This window comes from Hermetia illucens, chromosome 3 (assembly GCF_905115235.1).
Source record: "Hermetia illucens chromosome 3, iHerIll2.2.curated.20191125, whole genome shotgun sequence".
Classification (NCBI taxonomy): domain Eukaryota; kingdom Metazoa; phylum Arthropoda; class Insecta; order Diptera; family Stratiomyidae; genus Hermetia; species Hermetia illucens.
The window spans coordinates 35,048,939-35,073,960 of record NC_051851.1 but is presented as its reverse complement, the minus strand read 5'-3'; the positions used below and the strand labels follow the sequence as shown (position 1 = coordinate 35,073,960).

Here is a 25,022-nt window from a genome sequence, read left to right as displayed (position 1 = left end):
ATTTTAGGTTTGCGTTACGAACTAAACTGAGGAAGGAAGTATTCATTATCAACATCGCAACTTTCTTCATGGCTCGAAACTAAGATATTCATGGGCTGCAGTCAGATATTCAGAGAAAAATTGAATTTCGTGCAGAGACCGGCTCCCCTAACATGCTGCCGGCAAACATACTGACGGTTGTAGTGCTTCGATTTGTTTGGTATCATTTAATTCAGCTCTTCATGTTTATTTACAGATCTTTCAAGAATTGCAGCTGGGACAGTGGAGCTGCCTCTCAGCCGGCGAGCATCTATTTGGGGAGCAACAGGCGAACTTGATAGAGACTGAAAGCTAAGAACACTCTCCATGGCACGTATTTACTCGAAATATGGGCAAAGTTGTTTGCCGACGCAGCAGCTACATAGAAGCGGTCGCTTATCTGAAGCAATGTCGCAAGTCGCAGCTACTTTGTAGACGTTAGACTGTCGCTGAAAATCGCTAGCCTCCAGACAGAATAGTCCCCGTGATAGTCCGTTTTTGGCAGGCTCCTTGTGACTTTTCCCAATTTCTTCAATACCGTTCTCGAAGTCGAAAACCCACGGACGTAGGTTGGACTCTAGGTCGCCCTAAAGTTTTCACGTCTGTCGGTGATTTATCTGTGAGTATAAACACGCACTTTGTATCGGTTCGTCTTTTTTCCGGTTTACATTAAGTTGAACTGTTTGTAATTGGCTGCCGGGAGTACGGTCGATGCGGGGGTGTGATGAGGCGCTTTGCTGAATGAAAGTCTAATATCCTGGGAGGTTATCGTTCTTGTGTTCAGCCACCGTAGAAATCCGTAAGTGATAGACATTTGCATTCACGTAGAATAAGATGAATATTGAGAAACTGGTCAACCCCACGAAAGGCATAGGTGGTCGACCGAGTGGGGCAAATGTCGGCTGCCCTGAACGTTTGATAACATTCAGTTGATTACAGCTACTACAGGCTGATGCCTATTAAACTATCTGAGAAAGTGTGTCCCTTCTGCCTACTTTAAGTTTGTAAACATATTCTTAACTAATAATGTCATTTAAGAGCTCATAACACCGGCGATAACTAGTTTAAGAACAGAAAATATTTTGATTACATAACTCCCTCGCAAGTTATCTTTTATAAAAACTGAAAAGTGGAGCTAATTAGTTTGGGAAAATTTACAGATAAGAGAAATAGATAAAATAACGAACTTTGCGGTTTTATTTATTATGATCGCAACCTTTCAAAATATACTAGATTACGTTAGATTGATTTATCTGAGTAGCTATAGTGTAAAAGCTTCATTTGTTAAACGGACCCATTCTAAGTTCATCATCCATGCTGTGGAGAGACTATCTGAATATATCAATATTAATATGATTGTAACTGAACTCGAATTCATAAGTAGGAAGGCAAATTTTATGTTTGCCAGTAAACCCCAATCTAATTTTTTCGAATATTTCCATATTCACAACATAAGAACGGTCGTTGATAAGACATTGAACCCATTATTTATTAAAATTTTTTGCTCAGGTTATCGCATGAAGAAAAAATCATGCAAGATGCGTTGGTTTGTCAAACGAGGGGATTGACAGGGGTTTAGTTGATAGGTCAGGAAGCAGAGAACGAAGAAATAATTCTCTCTATAGCGCTGAAACTTGTTTTGAGCTTTACTTCGCGGGGACACTTTGGACCCAATGTCCCCAATCATCACTCTTTGATATTCACATTCTGGTGTCTACTGAGTGCTTCCATTGTTTTCTCGGTCTCATTCTTTCCGAACTTTCATCGTGGTAAATTTTTTCCAGTCCATATATAAATAGTATACGTGAGTTTTGAGAAATTAAACACAAAGTTCCCTTTAAAAAGCAATCCAGGGTTTCCTGATATTTATTACCTTTCCATTGAGTTACAATTGCAACTAATTTTACAATTCCAACAATTTGGTGTTCTTCTCACCATCCCATGCCTATTATTTTTTACACATAACATTTCCGCTACTATGTACATATATAACCTCTTGTCTGCTGTGCATGAATGAAAACAAACCAGATTGCGACAATACGTGCAAAGTTCACTCGTTTTGTTATGCTTGACGTCAAGTGTTCAGATCAGCTGTGGAATATCACATTTTAATTATGGAGCAATGAAAACGCATTTGAATGAAGTAGTTAAACTTTTTGTGATAATACTTTAGAAAAATATTCAAGCTGGCAAGCGGAAGCTCAGAACTCTAGGTGTGTAATTTTTTATGGATTCTTGTGTTTGGCTGGTAGTGTATGTATATGCATTCAGTATGTCAGTTTGCTTCAGTGTGATACTACCACCTTGCTTTAGTTATCTTTTGGATGAAGCAATTTAAGATAAGGAAGCAATTTTGATCTACTATAACTTTACTATTAAAGGTAGGATTTCTACCAAACTTCACAGTATTGTACTCTATGTTATGGTCTGTATCATTGTTATTGTAAATTTGTAAAACTACTATGCCTTAAGTGGGTTCATATTAAGTTTCTGACTATAGTGATGTATTATTACTAAATTTATTTAAGCAAATATTGGAACGGAGCGTACTTGGAGGCCTAGATATCATATTGGTTAAAAATAAATAGCAATGATGATTTCTCCTGCGAATGGGATTCTGAATTAGGCGTGTTTTATGTAAGACTTGAGGTTTCGTCCAGGGAAGAAGAAACTCATCAGACGCTGCTTCACCTCTGCCCTGGGAGCAGCGTGACCGAAGTGGTTACACAGTTTAAATTTTTAATTTTTTTTTATTTGGAATAGTTGTCTTACTCTAATACATTATTAATTACGTTCTAGCATAAATATTTAGCTTAACTAACTTAACTTAATTGCAAAGGATGGCTATTACAATTGTTTGGCATATCCGACCTTCTGTGTAATTTTACTTTAATTGTATTATTTTAATACATGGATCTTGACAATTATATTTTTTATGCTTTGCTTGACTGAATTATTTCCAAATTGCGCTTGCACTAAAAACGCCAGAAGTTATTACTTACTTACTTAAAAAATAAATTAAATCTAAACTAAATCTAAACTTAATCTAACAATAAATACTTAAGCCTACTATTTACAATAACACATTACATTTCTTGTGATTAGCCTCGGTGTACCCCTACCAGGCAAGGGGAATTATAGAGGGAAAGGATGTGGGTTTAAGCAATTCGCTCACTATTTGGCAGGGCCTTAGGAAGTTGGCCAATGGGAAGGTGCTACCCTCTTGGTAGAGTTGCCGGATTAGTGGATTTGGGTGATCCTCCGCTGTTTCAAAGAACCGTTCCACCAAATTGAGAACAATTCTCGAAGAAGTTATACTTTGGCGCGCCGATACACTTCGGTGTTTCTCCCAACCTTCTTGGTCTTCCAATTATAGGAAAGACCAGTGCAGTGCATAAAAATCGGGCGTTCGAATGCCTCACATTTGACATGGGTCGGGTGGAGCAAGTGATCTACGTGGGCGCCCCATAGCAGATAATGGGGGGGGGGGGTGGGGGAGGTCTTGTACAGAGTCAGTTTGGCCTAGGTGCTGAGTCCTACCTTCTTTCGAAGAAGAAAGTAGATCCTACCGAATGCACCACGTGCCTTACTGATAGCGAGTTCAAGGTGTGGCTTGAACTTAAGGAGTTCGTGAAGCTTAACTCCTAAGTACTTCATGGTCTGGGAATTGCTCACTATAGTGTTTCCGATCTTCATTTTTAAGCGTTTAGCTTTCCTGTTAGGTTCTAGGCGTCTAGATTCCTCCGAAAGGTGCAGAATTGCGTTTTGGCCTCATTAACTTTAATGCTCCATTGCAGGTAATATTTGCAGAGGTCTTTCACATATTTCTCGAAGGTTTTACTGCCACGTTGGGGTGGAGGCTTGAAGAGAAGATGAGAGTATCATCGCATATTGAATAAGGTCGGCGCCGGTCTCGGAAGTTGGGAAGTCAATCGTGAAGATATTGTAAAATGTGGGTCCAGAAATGGATCCTTGCGGTATTCCCGATGTTACCGACAAGAAATCAGAGAATCCATTTCCCACGCTGACGTAGAAATACCTATGTTCGAAGAAGCTTAGTGGCAATTTTAATTATCGGAATTGGGAACTCAAGATCTATTAGCTTATAGATTAGTCCGTTTACCCATACGGAGTCAAAGGTCTTTTCTAAGTTTAATGCATATGCTACGGTCGGTTTATTATTGAGGTTAAGTCTTGTTACGACAGTATCGTGAAGATAGCTAAGTGGATGTTGTATTCTGTTTGCTGTGGAACCCGAAATGGTGGTTGGGTATAATCTCTTTGAGATTGCAATATTGGACTAGCCCGATTGTCCATGCTCTCATCAAAGAGTTTGCCTGGATTCGACATAATGATACAGGTCTAAAGCTGTTAGGCTCATAAGAGCTGCCTTTTTTCGTATCGCAATTATGTAAGCTACTTTTCAGGTGGTGGGAAAGTAGCCATTATTTCTGCAGTTATAAAATACTGCCAGCAAAAATTTCATGGATATTCTGGGAAGTTTGCCTAATGACGTAATTTGGAATTTTGTCAGGTCCGGCTGACTTTTACCGTGTAGGTTTGAGGTCACGGCGATGAGTTGTGATAAACTCAGGAAATGTTGCGAACCTGTTGGTTTTTACCGAAGAGTTCGTTTGGGAGAATTTCATTGCTGGTTTGAATGCCTAGAGACAAAGTCGGCGATAGTTGTTTGAACCATCGACACGGATTATTTTGAGGCGGAGGGTATTGAGCTGACAAACAGACGGACAGTGATTCGATTTTAATAAAGATTAAAGATGGATGTTGGTATACCGTTTGTTATTGATAGACTTTAAAACCGTTCAAACTGATTGCTGGAAATTCGTTTGTAATGAAGAAGGTATACTATATAAATTGCTGTAACTGTCAGATGGCGGCAGATCAACTTTTATGATCCGATTACCATGAAAATTGGTGTATATACAGTGTAAGATTAGAGATTCAAGCACATATTTTCATATTTCTCATGACAAGGGATAGACAGTTTTAATTAGCCTTGTTCAGAAATATCATCTATCAACTCAGACAAAAGGTCTTTTGCTTATATTGGGGGATAAATGGGATTTAAAAATTATAAATAAGTTTTCTAAGCCGCTATTCATTTAATATGAAAGTTTTTTTTCCGTTATTTCTTACAATTTGAAATAATCTTAATCGTAAGCGTGAAATCAGGTTGATTAGAATGGTGTCTGTTTTTTTTCCCATTGTTCTACAATTCTTTTCCTTCAGTTCACTTACATTTGCGATTTTTGCCTTTTGTGTAAAACAAAACCTTATTAAAATCGGTTTACTGTTTGTCTGTCACACGCATTTTTCTCAAAAATGATTACAGCGATTGACACCAAAATTTGCTGGAAAGATAGGAACTGTGAACGCTCCACACCACAAGGGCCACAGGAGAGTTACGCTACAAAAAACGCAATGACTTTCCGTGCCTCGACACTGTAATTGCACCTTCTGTGTTTGGTTTTTTGGTCTCAGGACTTCTGACCTTCGTCGATAACTTTCTTTACATGTACTTCCAATGTGTAACCTACAAACAGCTTTGCAAATGCTTGTCTCAAAATGCCTGATTTTCGTCCCACTCTTTTACAATTCATGTGTCTTTGCTATCAGCAATGCCTCGACATTTGATTGACGTCATTCATTTTCATTCATTTTTCAAAGTGATTTCGTTTCAGTAAGGTCTCCATGTAATCTTCAGTTGGCTTATTAAGTGCTATTTTGGAAATATGATCCACTCATATCAGGCAAGCCATTTTATCGTTTTCGTCATCCAGCTGATATGGATACCCATCTGTAGTACTTTGACCGATAAGTATTATCTATCCCAGCCAGAAAAATGTGACGAGTTCAAATGTGAAATCGAAATGCAACAGATATTCGCAGACTTTAATTAGGCCTATGATGGTATCGATAGGACAATACAAAGCTACAATCTGGCATACCAAGTAAATTAGTTTGATTGGTACGATTGTCACTAAACCAATTGAAATTTTCACTTCAATGCGAGTTGGCGCTCTCCCACGTCTCAAATCGCTGAAGCAGGTAGCCGGACTAGTTACGAGGTTCCTTAATTTTTCTTTTGAACACGTTAGTCCTGTACATGCCATTTAATAAAGCTTCACGTATTCTTATGTCGATGCGTGGGTACGTACCGATATCTGAAAAACGAATAAACGTTGGGATCTCGCGCGTACGTAACGGAAGTAAATACATGAGATAAAGCTGGAAATTAAAGCTAAAAATAATACCTTGCCCGCGTGGGTGGTTCCGAGTGTCACTATCGAGAATGAAGATCCACGACGGATCGCAATCCTCAATCGATGCCTTACTGCCTCAGATGTCTATGATTCACGCTCACCCTTGGCATCATCAGGGCATTATATTGAAGGATATCTCTCCGAGTTATGCGAGCTTTGCAGGTTAGAGAGGAGGAAAAGAATTAGCCCCGATTCATTTCATTCAAAAAATTTATGCAGGAACAAAAGAATTCAGAGAGAAGATGCAGAGTGAAGAATAATTAATTCAAAAAAACATAAATAAAAAATAAGGAAGCATATCAAAAAAAGAAGAATAAAAAATATAAATAATCGTAACATTAAAAAAAATTAAAAATAAAGAAGTATAAACTATATACAAAATATAAAAATAAAAGAAATAAAGAACTAAAATACAGAAAAATAAATGCTCTCCAATCTTAGAGCTGCTAAAGGAAAGGATCTATGAGGATGTCTCATATTTCTTCTATAAATCGGACTTTCACAACGTAAAAAATTATATGCCCTAAATAGAGCTGGAGATTCAAATTCAGTCATCCAGGAAAATATGTAACACCTCCTTGAAAACTCAAGTACTCTATAATAAGCGGAAAATTTTGACGCCTTCACACCAAATTTTATATAGGCTTCTTGTTTTTTAAGGTTTTGTGTAAACGCAAAACCTTATTCAAATCGGTTTACTGTCTGTCTGTCTGTCCGTCTGTCGGTCTGTCCGTCACACGCATTTTTCTCGGAGACGGTTGTAGCGATTGACACCAAATTTGGTAGAAAGGTGGGAACTGTGAACGCTCACGCATACAGTGAATTACATCCTTTTACGTCGAATTTAAGGGGGGTCCCCATACATGCAAAAGGGAGGTGTACAATTTTTTTTCATCAAATATAGTCATGTGGGGTATCAAATTAAAGGTCTCGATTAGTACTTTTCAAAGCCGATCTTAGTTTTGACATTCGTTAGAAGGGTGGGGAGCGCGGGGGGTTGAAAGTGAACACTTCTTTAAGGGGGCCATTCTCAGAAACTACCAAACCGAAAAATCTGAAAAAAATCAAGAGGCTGCCACTATATGGTGCCTGGGCTCCGAAATACCTTCCATGCCGATATTTGTTTAAATAAAGTTAATAATAGTATATTACTACAATTTTTTGTAATTGGCTAGAAACCCCCCTTAAGTTCATCCTAGTACCATGAAATTTTGCGGTGATATAGGCTATAATATAGAGCATAATCTAATCAAGTTTGGTGGAAATCGCACTATTACTAACAAAGTTATAATACCTCAAATTTGTTGCTTCTTTGAAAATTGAAGATTATGAATGTCAATATCACCCGAAAGTGGATACTCTCACATAATATATGGATATATTACGTGCTACGTACTAAGAAATACACAAAACCTTTCGTACCTGAAGCGTCCAGCTTCCGGTTTCCCGACTTGTTGCTACATGCAAGTGCTCTCCTTCATTATTATGCACGGAATCCTTAATGCGGACGTTTCAATCGAGGTTGGCACTAAAAGCAAATCAACAAACCAATCAGTTACAAATCTTGGTTTAGTCTGAAGCTCGGTAAAAGATGCACAGCGTAAACAATGTTTGAAACTACTGCCGGCTCGACTGTTTGTTGTTCCTCAAAAAAACGCTGAAAGACTGCGGAATGACTGCCTCAGGAGTGTGTGGGATCAAATACTGCTTCCAAGAGTTTTCAGTGACTGCAGAAGTTGCGGCCAAGCTCAAAGGAAACAAGTCTTCAATCAGGATAATGGTGCCGCTCGGTCCCAAGTATATCAATTCGGTTTTATCTTCTGACGTTCATTTACTTATGTTTTCCAATCTCCCAATTACGATTGTGCAGCATTACTTGCAGCACAGATTACTTTGAATCTCCAAACACATGGTGGTGAATCAAATTTTCTTTTTCAATTCTTTTTGGATTGATTAATCTAGTTTGGCTCAGCATATGCAAATGTATAATTAGTTCGTTTTCACCAATCACGTTTGAGAGCATTTTCTACCAAAACTAGAGAAGTTGGAGGGGAATAATTGGCTGGAGGAATTATGAGGAAGCCGCGACAAAACCGTGGCCCATAAGATCAAAATTGAAAAGCTCTATTGATAGTAATTATTTATTTTCTCCGCTATGCCAATAGGTGGTCAATATAAAATATAATATTAATTCTAGCACTAATATTATATACGGTTGCCATAAACACACATGGCGCGTTTACCGCACTTATGCGTCATTACTGTCGGTTCCCGGTAATGTGTTTCAACTTCCCTATGATTTTTCGAGAAATTTGTTCTTTTTCTGTACCATTCTGCATTATTTAGCTCCTGGGGCAACCTACTCTGGCTGGTAATTTCGGATACTGAATGGTATAACGTTCATTGAGTTGAAGTGTAAGAGTAGGCTTCTCGTGAAAAGAAACTAATAATCTCAGGATATTTGAAAATAGAATCACGAATTTTTGTCTCAAAAATGAGTAGATCCATCTTAGCTTGGCACACAGATTTAGCCAACTAGATTTGGCAAAAAATGTTGACCGATTTACATTCATGCATTTTTTAACTCATCTATTATTGGAAATTATCTTTCTGCGTAAAATAAATTTGCTGATTTGCGTCAGCAGCTTTCAATTCAAGTCAAGGGATCGTGTTGGTCATGTAAGAATGTTAATATCAGCGCACAACCTGGGTAGTATATGTATGGACTGCTCATTGTATGTAAAGGGATTTACAGACCACATATTGTTGCTTAATGTCATGATATTAAGTTTAATTGTCTCCGAGTAAATTGTTTTTTGACAGACAGGCAGATGTTCAATCGATTTGAATATGGATTCCTTTTATAAAAAAAAACTTCGGCCTTGATCATTTTTTCGAATACAGGACGTGTTTTCCTCGCCAATCGGAAGCGAGCATCCATATATTCCTGCGTTCGTAGCGATCTCCAGTTTAATTTCGTCCACTATAGATGCAAGGATCTACTTCAAACGTTGTGTATTCATTTGTATCCTTGTCACTTCTCTCACCGCTCGTGTCGTCATTGACTTTGATGCCAACCGTAGAATGACTCACTGTCGAGAAATGGGCAAGGGTTCTTGACGCATGGATGGCGCCAGGACGTAAGTAAGTTAGTTCGAACAAAACAAATACGTGTCTGCACGCTAAATGTTGGCACGCGAACTGGAAAGAGCGAGGAACTCGCAAGAGCCCTTCGGAAAAGGCGCATTGATATCTGTGTTCTGCAAGAAACCCAATGGTCTGGTGTCAAAAGCCGTGACATTGAACGCGAACCAAACACTCAATATGGTGTTGGCATTGCCATCACAGAGGGTTTCCGTCTTGCCATTAAAAAAGTCGAATGATTTGTTGATCGCCTGATGAAGCTCACCATTATATCAGCTGATCGCACTATTCACTTCTTCGCTGCGTACGCACCACAGACAGGTCGACCTGCTGCCGCGAAAGATGCCTTCTAGCAACTTATCGATGAAAAGACTTGTCACGTGCCTGCTGATGACTATAGTATCATTGCCGGCGACCTTAATGGTCATGTGGGTGAAAAGGCAGACGGTAACAGGTGCCATGGAGGAAAGGGGTTTGGAGTGCGCAATGGGAGTGACGAGTGTATAATCGATTTTACGGACACCCATGACCTTGTACTTATAAATACATGGTTCATCAAACGATTGTCCCATTTTCCCACATTTTATAGTGGGACATTAAAACGCAAATCGACTATATTCTCATAAGACGCCGACATTTTACTACTGTCACTGATTGCAAAGTCGTTCCCTATGAGACCATCGTACCTCAACATCGGCTATTGATTGCCGTCCTACGAATTAAGCCACCGATAAAACAGCGTGAGGAACGCATTGGCCTGCGACGCATTAAATGGTGGCGATTTAGTGAGAAGAAAGAAGAAGCGATCTCACTCACACGATTACCGACTGTTACGAAGGTGGAAGAATCGTGGAACCAAATGAAAGACATGATCCACAAAGCGGCATCTGCAGCCCTCGGGGTCACCAAGCCGGGTAAGCGGTACATCAACCGCGATACTTGGCTCTGGAATGATGATATTGAAATGAAGGCCCGTGAAAAGAAACTCCTCTACCAAAAATTTCTCGACGATAAAACGCTGGCAAATTTATAAGGAAGGGAAGCAAAGAAACCAGTCGCTCTCACTCGAGCGAACCATTACAAAAATCTTTACGATAAACTGGACATTCGGGATGGCGAGAGAGATCTGTATCGATTTCCTAAAAGTCGTAACGAACGTACACACGATATCACCAACCGTCGAGCCTCGACGGATAGATGACTAGCATACTTCGAGCAGATTTCAACTGAAGAATTTGCTCATTCTCCACTTCCACAATCATTGTCGACATTTGGACCAGTTCCACCTGTCGGCGCAACTGATGTCGAGGAAGCAATAAAACAAATGAAATCGGGGAAAGCCACAGGATCTGACGACATCGCATCTGAGTTCTGGAAAGCGAAGAGCTGGGACCCAACACTCAGCAGGTTATTCAGGAAGGAAGAACACCATCTGACTGGCAATAAAGTACCACTGAAAACCGCTTCGTGTCTCTGTTGGTGTTCATCCCTCACAACTTCTCTTTGTATCCAACGTCCAGCGGCCTACACACTGCTTTATGCAGATGATGTTCTCCTAGCATCTGATAGTAAAAATGATCTCGAGCAACTTGTCCAAAAATGGAATGATAGCCTCATGCAACACGGTCTCAGATTGAATCTAAACAAAACTGAATTTTTGACGACCGATCCCCATGAAATAGACACAGGCACTGTCAGCAGTAGTGATCTGCCCAGAACTGAGCGATTTAAATACCTCGGGTTAACGCTATTAACCAATGGAAAACTGCGTTATGAAATTGCTTCACGCATTAACGCAACCTGGATGAAGTGGCGTTCCACAACTGGTGTTCTTTATGATCGACGTATCAACGAACGTCTCAAATCTAAAATTTACCGCGATGTCGTCCGTCCTGTCGCCCTCTATGGTTCTGAGTGTTGGTCAACTATAAAAGACAATGAAAGGTGTCTTGCGATAATGGAGACGAAGATGTTGCGTTGGACTAGTGGCGTGACACGTTTTAATGACATTCGAAATGAGGATATCCGCGATCGTTATGGAGCTGCACCGATCGTGGCAAAATTACGAGAGAGGCGTCTTCGATGGTATGGTCACGCAATTTGTGCTAACGAGAATTCATTTGGCAAGATTGGTCTGAACATCGAAGTCGATGGTAAACGACCAAAAGGCAGGCCGAAACAACGGTGGCTTGATACGCTGGATGGGGATTTAAAAGCCTCGAGATTGCATCCAGATCAGGCAAATGGCGAAACCGATCATGACGATCCGAGCCCGCTTGTGAACGGGATAAAGGCTGAAGAAAAAGAAGAAGAAGAAGATGGACTCAAGAAGTACGTTGTCTCCACGGGTGTGCCATAGGGCTCCATATTAGGTCCACTGCTGTGGAATATTACGTATAATGATTTACTTAATTTTTCGGTCCTGGAGGAGGCCACGGTCGTGGGTTATGCCGACGATTTAGCACTGCTTGTAGTCACAAAGCATGTGGAAGATCGCATCGCATCTATTCTTCCATGCGTAGAGGAAGGTGAAGGATGAAATGGTGGGAAAGAAAAGTGAATAGACTCTGAGACAAATAGACAAACAAACAATAAACTGATTTTAAAAAGGCTTCGTTTTCTATAAAACCTGCTATAGTTTTGTTTCACCTCTAAAAGGATTCATAGTTGACAATTTCTGAAGTACAGAAAGTAATTACCATTTATCAATCATATTTCACTCGACTCCTTTGCAACTGTTAATTGCATATGCTCATTTGTATCTACTCGATTGTATGAGCATTGTTGTGGGTTATAATACGATTAATAACAATCGATAAATCGTCAATTATGAAACATTATTTTAAGAGCTACTCAATATGCGTTTATTTTTTTTCAGATTATGGCACGCGGCATATTGTCGTATGGTCTATACAATAGGCTTGCTTATACTCAAGTACCATGTAGAAAATTCCAGCTAAGGCTATTCTCCAGCCCTGCGAAATCCGATGACAAGGCGAAAGTAGCTGGTATTCCATATAAGAATTTAACTATAGGTGTTCCAAAGGAAAAATGGACAAACGAAAGGAGGTATGCTTATAATTATTATTAATAGATTGCGTTGGTAACCGATTCGATTATTTAGGGTCTCACTTACCCCAGCTGTCACTCAAGTCCTTGCGAAAAAAGGGTTCACAGTAAACGTCGAAAGCGGAGCTGGTCTGGAGGCAAAATTTCGTGATCAAGATTATGCTAGTGCTGGTGGAAATATCACTAATGCGAACGATGTATATAAATCAGGTAAGAGACTCGGTTGAAATTTTCTTTTTTCTTCTTTAAAGATTCATTGTTTTTGTAGATATATTGCTCAAAGTCCGGCAGCCAACTGACGCCGAAATACCTCTGTTGAGAGAGGGACAAACGCTCATATCTTTCTTGTATCCAGCACAAAATCCAGACTTAGTTAATAAACTTAAGGAGAAAAAGATCAATGCATTTGGTGAGAATTATTTTGAAAATTGCCTTTTTGGTGTCAGCATAATTGTTACTTTCTTTAGCAATGGATTGCATCCCTCGAATATCTAGAGCACAAGTTTTTGACGCTCTTAGCTCAATGGCGAATATAGCAGGATACAGAGCGGTCATTGAAGCAGCCAACTACTTTCCAAAGTTCTTCACTGGTCAAATCACGGCGGCTGGAAAGGTTCCGCCAGCCAAAATCTTGGTGATAGGTGGCGGTGTTGCTGGTCTCGCAGCCATCGGTCAAGCAAGAGGCATGGGCGCAATTGTAAGAGCGTTCGATACCCGTGCTGCGGTAAAAGAACAAGTAGAAAGCATGGGCGCTGAGTTCCTCACTATTGACATCAAGGTACATTGTCCTTGATTGTTCTATCCATTCTGTAGCATGTGAAACTATTGTTTCTAATTGCAGGAAGATGGCAGTACAGTTGGTGGTTACAGCAAAGAGATGAGTCAGGAATTTATTAAAGCAGAAAGAGAATTGTTCGGGCAGCAATGTAAAGATGTAGATATCATTATAACAACCGCATTGATTCCCGGAAAGAAAGCACCTCTGTAAGTAAATCATCTGGTAGTGCAGCTTGTTTGGGAATAATATAATTTCCTACTCAGCTTGATACTTGGCGATCAGATCAAAACCATGAAACCAGGAAGTGTTGTCGTTGATTTGGCCGCTGAAGCAGGAGGCAATATTGAGACTACTGTGCCTGGAAAGGTACAAGTTGTACATGACGTTGTCCATATTGGTCTAACAGATTTACCAAGTCGACTGCCAACACAAAGTTCAACTTTATACGCTAATAATATTTCCAAGTTCCTAATGTCCATCGGAGAAAAAGATCACTTCAATATTCGTCTGGAGGATGAAGTCGTTCGCGGTAGCATTATAGTAAAGGAAGGAGAACTTTTGTGGCCACCACCACCAATTGCAGTTTCAGCCCAACCACCGCCAGCAAAAACTCCGAAAGTAGCAGATGTTGCAAAAGCTGTTGCCGAACCACCCAATCCGTTCAATGTGACGCTTAAGAGTAGCTTAATGTATACAGGCGGTCTGTCGTCACTGTTGGGATTGGGTGTAGTATCTCCTAATCCAGAGTTCACATCAATGTTGATAACATTCAGTCTTGCTGGAATAGTCGGTTACCACACTGTTTGGGGAGTAACACCTGCATTGCATTCACCTTTGATGTCTGTAACTAATGCTATTTCTGGTATTACTGCAGTCGGAGGAATGGTTCTTATGGGGGGAAATATATTCCCCACCAATCCAGTTGAGGTATGTTTAATGTGAAATCGAGCTTATGTAGTTGTAGAAGTTATACATAGTATTTGGTTTACTTATGGGGTTTTAATGGAATCATTTTAGACATTGGCAGCAACTGCAGCTTTAATTTCATTTGTAAATATATTTGGTGGTTTCCTAGTGACGAAGCGAATGTTGGATATGTTCAAGCGACCAGAAGATCCACCAGAATACAATATGCTATACGGCATTCCTGCAGCAACATTCCTCGGTGCTTATGGTTACGCAGCTCTTCAGGTATGTTGTTACGTTTTTACGTTTTGTGAAATATATTCCTAAAATGTGAAATATTCCCCCCAGTTAAAATTGTCGTTGCGGTAAGATTTTGTTTGGAATATTATAATAATAATCGTTGGCGCAACAATCCAATTGGACCAGGGCCTTGAAGTGGGTTAGAGCACTTCATTCAAGAACGCATTTCTTGCTTTTCTAATACTACAACAAACCGTTACAGTGTCTCAAGATTCTGCGCTCGAAGGATTCACATTTCTTCATAGCTCTGGTCGAGCAAGTGATCTATGCAGGGGCTCTGTAACAAAGAATGGGTTTTATAAGGACTTTATATAGGATAGCAACATAGTTGCAGCGCAAATTCCCCTCTTTCACGAAGAAAAGAGTAGATACTATTTACTGCACCGCGCAAGCAAGCTTAAGGTGGAGATCGAATCTTAGGTGTTCACGGAATAGCATTCCCAAATATTTCATTTCGTGTGAACTGCTCACTACAGTATTGCCGATGCGTAGTTTAAACCGTTTAGCTTTTCTGTGGATACATCTAAATCCCAAGTATCTGGATTTTCTCTGAAGCGTGATGACTTGTGTTATGGTTCCATTGATTTTTATGCCCTAGGCCTGGTAGCACATGCAGAAATCTGATAGATACTTCTCAATAGCATTAGCTGCCTTACCGGGTCGGAGGCTCGACGAGAAGGTGAGCGTGTCGTCAGCAAAATGTAATAGTTCTGTGCCGCTCTCTGGGATTGGAGCGTCAGCCGGGAAAATGTTATAAAGTGTAGGCCCTGAAATGGATCCCTGCGGTATTCCGGAAGTGACAGGTAAGAGATTGGAATAGTTATTTCTCACGCTGACGTAAAAGTGCCTATCTTCGAAGAAACTAATTACACATCTGATCACCGGGATAGGGAATTTAAGGTTAATTAATTTGAATAGGAGTCCGTTAACCCATACAGAATCAAAGGCTTTTTTCAAAATCTAACGCACACACTATTGTGAGTTTGTTGTTGACGTTAAGTCTGCTCCTCATTGTGTCGTGAAGGTAGCTTAGTGCGTGTTGATTTTGTACCGTTAAGACGTTTTGCGATAGCTGCGGGCTGTGATAAGCTTAAAAAGGTTTTTGGGTCCGTTGGTCTGTAGGATGGGCTGGAGGCAGAGAAGGCAGTCAATTTAAGTGAATACTCATGAAGGAACTCTTTGATTGTCGAGTTTACAATCAAAGTGACGGGCGGCCTGTTTCTAGGGGGAGGTGAAATATTCCGCAAGTACTTGAGTTTTCCTAGCGTCGTTGCAGATGTTTTCGTTGATCTTGCCGAGAACGAAGTTTCTAGATTTGTTATTGCCTGTCAACCTATTTATGTGTCGAAACATATTAGGCCCGGACTGCTAGCTTGTGAGTGAGTTCCTTGTTACGGAATTGTTCAACCATTTGACGGATTACTGTGCTTAGGCAGTTAATCCAAAAGATTTCTACGCCAAATCTGCTTGACTTTCAGATGTTTTATCATTTCGTGGGGCAGTTTATCGATCTGAATCTCATCGATTTTGAAGAGGTTTGTGTTCTTGCGTGCAGCAGAGTTGATGGCATCAGTAGCCAAAATGATGGCCTCATCGATCTCTTTGTCCATTAGATTTTGCGAGACTGGGATTTTTTTTGTTGTTGTTCATTAATTTCGGCCGAAGCGCGGGTCGACCTAGTTTCTGAAAGCCACCTTGTTGCCTTGCGGAACTTGAGGGACTGCAGTTTTAGGAGAAGTATTCCTAGCTGCTTGAGTGAGACATTCGCTTGGCTGGGCGAAGTTTTGTGAAGCTTGGGGGGCTGCTTTGTGACATCTGAGTCACCGCCTGTTTGGCTCTCATGGCGTTAGCATTTTTTTTGCTCTGCTAGCTTCCCTTCTGGTAACCACGTCTTTGTATGCCGGGTATCCGCGGTAGTTGGCGGGATATCCCATCTGACGGCAATTGCAGCAAGTTGGTGTGTCTGCCGCGGGCCTTGGGTATTCTCCTCGCACATGGGTTTTTCTTCACCTCATGCACCTATGCACAATAGAGCAATTGAGGGCGATGTGCTTGAAGTTTTGGCAGTTGTAGCTCTGCACTTCCTGAATAAGCTTGATTTTCTCGCGCGCAATTTTTTGGTGGAGTATACACTTCACCTTAAATGCTTCATTGAGCTCTTGAGAGGGCTCGAAGGTAGCTATGAACAGCTTCGATTGCGACTTCAACGGGAGCGTTGGGTTCTATGAAGAAGCTTGCCAGCTAGCGTGACCAGATTCGACACGCTTTTGATCTTCAAGTGCGGATACTCTTCATTGAGCTCTCGCATTATGCCAGCCGGATCTGTCTCTCTATGCAGACTGCGGATGACTAAGCACTGAGACCTTAAGGCTTTTCTTTAATAAGGTTGAAGATCGCCGCCTGATCGTCGATGCTCTGCGCAAAGATGAGGGTCCTGTCGGCCCTCGTATTCTTTAGGGTTGCTTTCAACCCTTTTTTTTTCAGGAACTTGTTTTGTACCCCGTGATGAGTGAAATTTTATCCTTTTTTGGTGGTGAGGGTACCTGTGGGTTTGCCGGAGGGGCACTTAATCTACTAACACTAACCTATTTTTTTGTTCTTCTCTTTTTTCGTTGCACGAAGTTGAATTCGTCGCCTTCCTCTTTCTCGATGAGTACTTTGAGGCACATCTCTCCTCCATCTTGGTGTTGTTGTTGTTGTTACTTCTCCTGACATTGCTGTGGGCGTTGCTGTTGCCATTGCTGATGCTGTTGTTGACGTTGGGGGGTACTCCTTAATGAATGCCACATATTGTTGCTGTAAATCATCATTCGCAGTGAATCACTTTTTTAGGTGTAAAAAGCGAATATGGACAATTTTGTGTGTCAATCGTGAATTACGTAGCTCGTCAACTGGCTCCACTTGCTCTTTGGAGTCGCACTACATACCTTCCCACTGAGTCCTGTTTCGTTTTATTCTTATACCAAGTAGCAATGGCTTGCTTGTTTTGAGTCCAGAGCCAGAGTCTAGAGTTTTAATAGCCATTCCGTCCTTTCCTCAGTGCTTATTATTGATAACCAATTTAGGTGTTAGTAGCACGTGGATATCCTGTTTTGAATCCACATAGTAATAATGAGTGGTAACATCGGCGTTGACCTCAAAGCAATGGGACTTTTTTGTACACTCTCAATAAGGCCTTTTTGTATGGTTTTTTTTTGTATAGCTCTACCTTTGTCCTGACTGTAGTGATGCTACAATAACTTGGAAATAAGTAAATTACTAAGTTAGGAAATTTACAATGGGATAGAAAACAATATTCCGCATGGTATAATTGACTCTTATCTCTTCCCATTCTTCACAGAACCTTCCTGAAATTCATCAAATGGCATACTTAGCTGCAAGTTTGTGCTGTGTTGGTGCTTTAGCTGGACTTTCGTCGCAAAAAACAGCAAGACTGGGAAACTCCCTTGGCATTATTGGTGTGACAGGAGGAATAGCAGCTACTTTAGGACAAATGTCCCCAAGTACCGATGTATTGATGCAAATGGGAGGAGTAGCGATGCTTGGTGGCGGTCTTGGAGCTTTGATTGCCAAGAAAATACAGATAACAGATTTACCCCAACTTGTCGCCGGTTTTCACAGGTAATTAGCCTTCGTACATATTTGAAATTGAACAATCCAAGAGGTTTTTATTTTTCAGTTTGGTCGGCTTAGCAGCTGTATTGACCTGCGTGGCAACATATATTCATGATTTCCCCAGCTTGGCTACAGATCCAGCTGCCAATATTTTGAAAACAGCTCTGTTTTTGGGTACATATATTGGTGGCGTCACCTTCAGTGGCTCACTTGTCGCTTACGGAAAATTACAAGGACTTCTTAATTCCTCGCCCTTGTTGCTGCCAGGAAGGCACGTAATAAATAGTGGACTTTTGGCCGGAAATATTTTGGCAATGGCTTTGTTCTATGGAGCACCAACATTGGAAGGTGGTTTATCTTTGCTTGGTGCTACCTCGGCCATGTCGATGGCAATGGGTGTGACATTAACGGCAGCTATTGGTGGAGCAGATATGCCAGTCGTTATCACAGTTTTGAATTCATACTCAGGCTGGGCACTCTGTGCAGAAGGTTTCATGTTGAACAATAATTTAATGACCATTGTTGGTGCTTTGATTGGTTCCTCTGGTGCTATCCTTTCGTACATCATGTGCAAAGCAATGAATCGGTCTCTCCCGAATGTTATATTAGGTGAGTGGTATACACCAGATTTTTTTTTCTTAATTCATTAGTATTGCTTTGCACCTTGCCTTTCAGGTGGATACGGAACAACTTCAACTCAAGGTGGCAAACCTAAAGAAATCGTTGGAACTCATACAGAAATCAATGTGGACAATTGCGTTGAACTGATTAAAGATGCCAAAAACATCATTATCACACCTGGATATGGCCTCTGTGTTGCTAAAGCTCAATATCCGATTGCGGAAATGGTTAGCATATTGAAATCGAAAGGCAAGAAAGTACGTTTTGGAATTCATCCAGTTGCCGGACGTATGCCTGGTCAATTGAATGTGTTGCTCGCTGAAGCTGGTGTTCCATACGATGACGTGTTGGAAATGGAAGAAATTAATGACGATTTTAGTGAAACCGATTTGGTGCTTGTAATTGGTGCAAACGATACAGTCAATAGCGCTGCCGAAGAAGATCCCAACTCAATTATTGCTGGTATGCCGGTGCTTAGAGTATGGAAAGCCGATCAGGTTTGATTTGTTTAAATGAATATTACGAACTGAAAACTAAAAGATATTTTTACAGGTCATCGTCATGAAACGCTCCCTCGGAGTTGGTTATGCTGCCGTCGACAACCCAATATTCTACAATCCAAACACTAGCATGTTATTGGGAGACGCAAAGAAAACATGTGATGCTCTTTTGACTAAAATCAAAGAAAGCTATGTGTAAAAATCTGTAAATGTTTTTTTTATTTTGTAAATCGTGAAAATATAATGTTTGTGAAACTACTTTTTCGCGTTGTATTTGTTAAATTTATATCGGCAGAAATATGGGGAAATTAACTTATGGACGTGGCAGTACAAGTTTCACTACTTTCTTTCCTTTATTGTGACTGAGGATGCCCAAAGATGATCTAATCGAAGATGGATCGTATATTTTCGTTCGTTAATTGAAAAGGAGTAGTCTACCACAGGATGTCACTTACTCTGAGAGCAGAGATGAGGCGTATCCATTTGCTACTATTATCCGTAGTCAAGGGCTAATCCTAAAAAAAAAAAATTGAATATCATCTAAAATTTGGCTATGTAAGTGCACCGCTACCTATATTTACCATTTCCCCGGCTTCAAACTCACAAGCTCGGGATCTCAAGCCGGATCCATGCTCTTGAGATTTGCTGTTAACTCCACACCTCCACAAACGTTTGGCTTGATTTTGAGGACCAAACATCGCCATTGATACGCTGGTCCTTTGGTGTGTTCTGAATAGACAAACATGACGGACAGGGCTTGTTAGGGCAACTCCATGCATCGACTACTTATTTTTTATCTTATGGTCCAATGTGTGGATACGTCGTAAGCGCTTGTGATGAATTTTCTTTCATATGCTAAAAGCTGACACAAATTGTAATACTTCTCTTACGTCTCTTTTGTAAAGACAATATCTGCCTCTGAGGCTGTGAAAAGCAAGTTACTCCCCAGAACTTACGAGCAAGTATGCAACCCGCTCAGCCGTTGCAACAGAGAGTAGATGCAGCCATTAGCAATCATCGTTTGTCCAAATAAGACATGATAAGGCGAAGTCCTTATGTATCACAGAACGAAGAGCGCAGTTGATGATCGATAATTTAGCGTACCAATTTATTTGATCAGGGCCGATATAAGCGCCTACAGCAGCCGACAGCAAGCGATTTAGATGGCGGAGAAAGTCAAGTAGTCTAAATATGAATAATTTCATACTATTCCAGCAGACTGTTAAAAATAACAGATATAAACAGTACTCCATTGTCAGATGTTATCGATTCAGGGATTCGAAAAATATTAAAGATTCTTCTCTAAGTATTCGGTTAACACTGTTCGCGGTGGACCGACTTCACAAATGAAAGTTTTGAGAGAGAGTCAAGAACTATTATTGCTCCAATCTTTTCCATGTGAAATCTGCGATAAGGGCCGATCAGCGCAATGTACAAACGTTGGAATAGCTTATAGGAGATGAGTGCTTTTCCTATTGGAGGCCAGATATTAAGTTGTTCAATAAGTTTTGCGGTTCGATGAATTTTATGGTTTGAAATAAACTTTATTATTAAGCATAATCTCCGTGAACAACACCACCCAGAATCCCCTCTGACAATCAGGTCCACAATACAACCCAGCCCTCCGCAACACCTATAAGAGGGAAATGGATGCCGCAATAACCGCAGTCAACAACGATCCTGGAGATGAAGCATCAACAAATGATCTTCACAACCACTTGAAGAACATTATCATTGATACGGCCATAAACATACTTGGCCCCAGCCGCAAAAGGAGTCGGAACGGCTAGTTTGACGACGAATGTAAGCTAGCAACGGAACGGAAGAATGCCGCATACCGAGTAATGTTGCATTCTCAAAAAACGCGGGTACGCGCAGACATATCACGAATTCCGTCGAGCGGAGAAGCGACTTCACAGACGGAAAACGGAAGCCTGGGAGAATCAACAAGTCTGTGAACTCGAAAAGTACAGGGAGCAATCGCACCAGGCGCGGAAGTTTTACCAACAAGTCAGCAGGATGAAGCTTTATGAATACTTTAATGAGCTACTCAACAACCAGAACATCGGCGAGTTGGAGGTCCCGCCAACTAAGACGACGCACAAATACTGCCACCACCAAGTTAAGGAGAAACAGCCCGTGCAATTCATCGGCTTAAAAATCATAAGTCGCCAGGAGCCGATGGAATTATAGCCGAATTGGTTAAATATGAAGGCGACCAATTACACCAAGTGTTTCATTAACTTGTACTCAAGGTGTGGGACGACGGCGAATCAATACCTGACGACTGGCAACGAGGCATTATCTGTTTCATACATAAAAAGGGAGATATCACGCAGTGCAGCAATTATAGAGGTATCACGTTGCTGAGTACCATCGATAAGATATTCTCCGCTATCTTGCTAGGCCGGATATCCCCATACGCCCAGAAGATGATTGGCCCATACCAAAGAGGCTTCACTCCAGGCAAATCAGCTGTTGGAATATGGACAACAGTTGCACCATCTATTCATCGACTTTAAAGCCACCTATGATAACATAGCCAGGGTAAAACTGTACACGGCCGTGAGAGAATTCGGTATCCCGACGAAATTAATAAGACTGACTAGGCTGACCCTGACCAATGTGCGAGGCCAGATAAAGACAGCAGGATCACTCTCAAGACCATTCGACATCAACAACGGTCTACGGCAAGGGGATGCCTTATCAAGCGTCCTCTTTAACCTGGCTTTTGAAAAAGTGATCCGTGATACCGAGGTAAATGCAAGAGATACGATCCTCTTTAAGTCCACCCAACTATTGGCCTATGTTGACGATATCGACATCATGGGAAGAACCACCCGAGACGTACAAACTGCCTTCATCCAGATCGAGCAGGCGGCAATGGGCGCGAGATCTTGGGCTGCACATCAATGAAGGCAAGACAAAATATTATATATGGTGGCAACGTCAGCACCGTAAACGAAACAATCAACAACATCAAACCGCACTGGTCAAATACAAACACGAAGAAGAATAAGGATAGGAGAATACAATTTTGAGACCGTTGACAATTTCTCCTATCTAGGGTCGAAAATCACAACCGATAACAGCTACGATGAGGAAATCCGCGCACGGTTGTTGTTAGCCAACAGAGCCTATTTCAGATTACAAAAACTGTTCCGCTCAAAGCGTCTCACCACAGGGTCAAAGCGCTTACTGTACAAGACAATGATCTTGCCAGTCCTCATGTATTCCTCGGAAACTTGGGTTCTTAGAATTTTTGGTCCTCTACATGAGGATGGACGATTTCGTAGCCTACATAACAACGAAATCTATGAGCGATACCATGACCGTTCGGTTGTGGATAAAATCCGGCTCAATAGGTTACGGTGGGCGGGTGAATTAATCCGTATGGATGAAAGTCTATAAGGGCAATATCTATGGTAGAAAAAGAAGACGAGGCAGACCCTGCCTAAGATGGAGCGATGGCGTAGGTCAGGACGCCAGACAGCTTTTAGGGATATCGAATTGGTGGACCTCGGGGCAAAACCGGGATGCCTGGAATTCCTTATTAAGGCAGGCCTAGACCGGATACCGGTTGTTGCTTGTTCTGGGGGCTCTGGTATTGGTCAATCCTGAACACCAGTCCATCATAACACTTGACAGCAGCTTGAAGAAAAACGACGTACGAGTAGCATTTAGCAAAGTGAAATAGATAGGATAGATAGGATAGGTTTTAAACCGCGTACTACCCCTCTATAGAGATCAGAATGGCGACTTAAATAAAAGCAAGATGGATTCAGTATTCCTAAAACCTCCTGAACCCAACGATGACACATTTCCATCCCTTTGCTATTCGTATGACCTAAACGGAGCACAAATGCCTACCCCCGGCTGATTAACAACGAGAGGTAGATGAACATCTAGAACGAACTGGCAGAAAGCTTTCCTATAGTGGCAGGACTTAAGCAAGGAGGTGGTGTCGTTCCCACCCTCTTTAACTTGGTGCTCGAATACGTCGTCAGGAAGGTGACTTCAGTTGGTACCAGATACATTTACATACATTTACCTAGGAGCCCTATTCTCGAAGGACGGAAATGAAAAATACGAAATCCAAAGGAGGATTGCTACTGCTCATAAAGCATTTTATGCGGTCCTCCCCTTAATGAGATCTAGGAAATGACACAGACGCAATAAACTACGCATCTACATTCATGCTGTATGGATATGAGACCTGAACCTTGACGCAAATGTCCGAAACGTAGAAAAACTCCCCCGAATGATTTTCGGAGCCGTAAAGGAAGGAGATGTTTTACAAATCAGATATAATCAAGAATTGTATGAATTATTTGACGACCCACCAGCATCGACACTAGTAAAAATCCGGAGACTGAAATAGGTTGGCCACATGGAACGGATGTACGAGGGTAGGATTCCCAAACGAGTGCTGAAAGGCAGAGTCGATGGTAGCCGACCAAAAGAGAAGCCAAGCAAACGTTAGTAGAACTCAGTGGGTGCAGATTGCAGATCAATTGAAAAATTTTTTAAGGTCTTTCGGCTGGGAGGCCAAGGCTGGGCTCGTGTTAGCGATAGTTCTAATATTGTACAGTGGCAAACACTGTATAGTTCGAAAAGCTGTCGACGTGCTGGGCGTGTTACAGATTACCGTGTGATTAGGAAATACTGTTAGCTTGAGTATTTGTATACCTCATGGTACATTTCCATGATGGGAACAAGGCCTGCAACGATACCGGGAACGTAGCATGCTCAATAAAAAGGTGGAAATTACCTTAGAGTGTTAATTTTATCACAGCCTCTACTCGATATAAAAAGCGGTCTATCGGCAGAGATCTCTCTGCCCAGGTAAAATCCATAAAAAAATTAAAAATGAACTTTTCTTCTAACCTGTCATAAAAGAAGAACGACAAAAGCTATCGATTTGAAATTCAGAATGTTCATTTACCACACTCTGAGGCTAACAATTTCACTTATAAAGAAAAACAAAATGGAGTGTTTGGATGTTTCCTTGTGAAACTCGTTGTCATGCCATTTGTGCCAGGATAGACCGAGTTTTAAAGCTGAAATTCGGCAGTATCTTGGGAAAAACCTTAAATGGTTATATCTCCGTTAATATTGAAAATTTCGCAAAAAGGAGCTTCATTTGTGATCACTACTATTGAGGAAGGATCTGAGCTTGAAAATGGTATATAGGTTAGTGGGTCTGAGTGCCAGAAAAATTTCAGATTTTTGGAGGAATCTTGGGAAAGACTTTAAACGTTTATATCTCTGTTCATATTGAGAATTTCGCAAAAAGGAGCTTAATTTGTGATCACTACTATCGGGGGAGGGTCTGAGCTTCAAAGTGGTACATAGGTTGGTATAGGTTGTGAGAAAGCTCACCGGTGATACTGGAATTTTGTGTAAATCGAAGAATATCATTGTTTTTCGCTCTCAAAAAAGAGATGATGCTCTACAGTTTCCTGATAGGATTGTATTTCAATCTATTGAAAAGAAAGTTGATTGAATGGCACTGATCCAGTTCTAATACCAAGCTTAAATCCTCAATGTTTGACATGTGTTTTTCCTGGTATTCATGAACATGTGGTTAATGTTCCGTGTCTTCCTGCTTGGCCAGGTGTCCAACATCCAACATGTTCTGCCCTTTGCAGCGCGATGTTCACAATTGTGAAATCGGTCTGATCGCCAAAAAGGAAAGTAATTAAGGATTACCTGCTTGAATCACTTGAAGGCGGCCTCATTAATGCACTCTACAGGGAGGAATCCATCGCGCATACCTTGATTGCT

General features: G+C 41.0%; 1 protein-coding gene across 2 annotated transcripts; it reads left to right on the top strand.

Moving 5' to 3' along the window:
* The first annotated feature begins 43 nt into the window (after positions 1 to 43).
* LOC119653120 (NAD(P) transhydrogenase, mitochondrial-like) lies at positions 44 to 19,493 on the top strand. 2 transcript variants are annotated; one of them, XM_038057646.1, is made up of 13 exons: positions 44 to 176; positions 236 to 637; positions 12,325 to 12,515; positions 12,571 to 12,725; positions 12,784 to 12,924; positions 12,983 to 13,293; positions 13,357 to 13,499; positions 13,557 to 14,220; positions 14,311 to 14,484; positions 17,840 to 18,120; positions 18,179 to 18,723; positions 18,790 to 19,232; positions 19,288 to 19,493. In XM_038057646.1, the coding sequence occupies exons 3-13, from the start codon at positions 12,328 to 12,330 to the stop codon at positions 19,432 to 19,434; spliced, it is 3,192 nt and encodes a 1,063-aa protein (XP_037913574.1). In that variant the 5' UTR covers positions 44 to 176; positions 236 to 637; positions 12,325 to 12,327; the 3' UTR covers positions 19,435 to 19,493. The 2 variants fall into 2 exon arrangements, with proteins under 2 accessions (XP_037913574.1, XP_037913573.1); XM_038057645.1 differs by having other exon boundaries at positions 236 to 817.
* Positions 19,494 to 25,022: the final 5,529 nt, after the last annotated feature.

Coding starts and splice junctions, on each gene's coding strand:
- LOC119653120 (XM_038057646.1), top strand. CDS start 12,328: ATGGCACGCGGCATATTGTCGTATGGTCTATACAATAGGCTTGCTTAT. Junction 12,726..12,783: donor GAACGATGTATATAAATCAG/GTAAGAGACTCG, acceptor TTGTTTTTGTAG/ATATATTGCTCAAAGTCCGG. Junction 18,121..18,178: donor CTTGTCGCCGGTTTTCACAG/GTAATTAGCCTT, acceptor TTTATTTTTCAG/TTTGGTCGGCTTAGCAGCTG.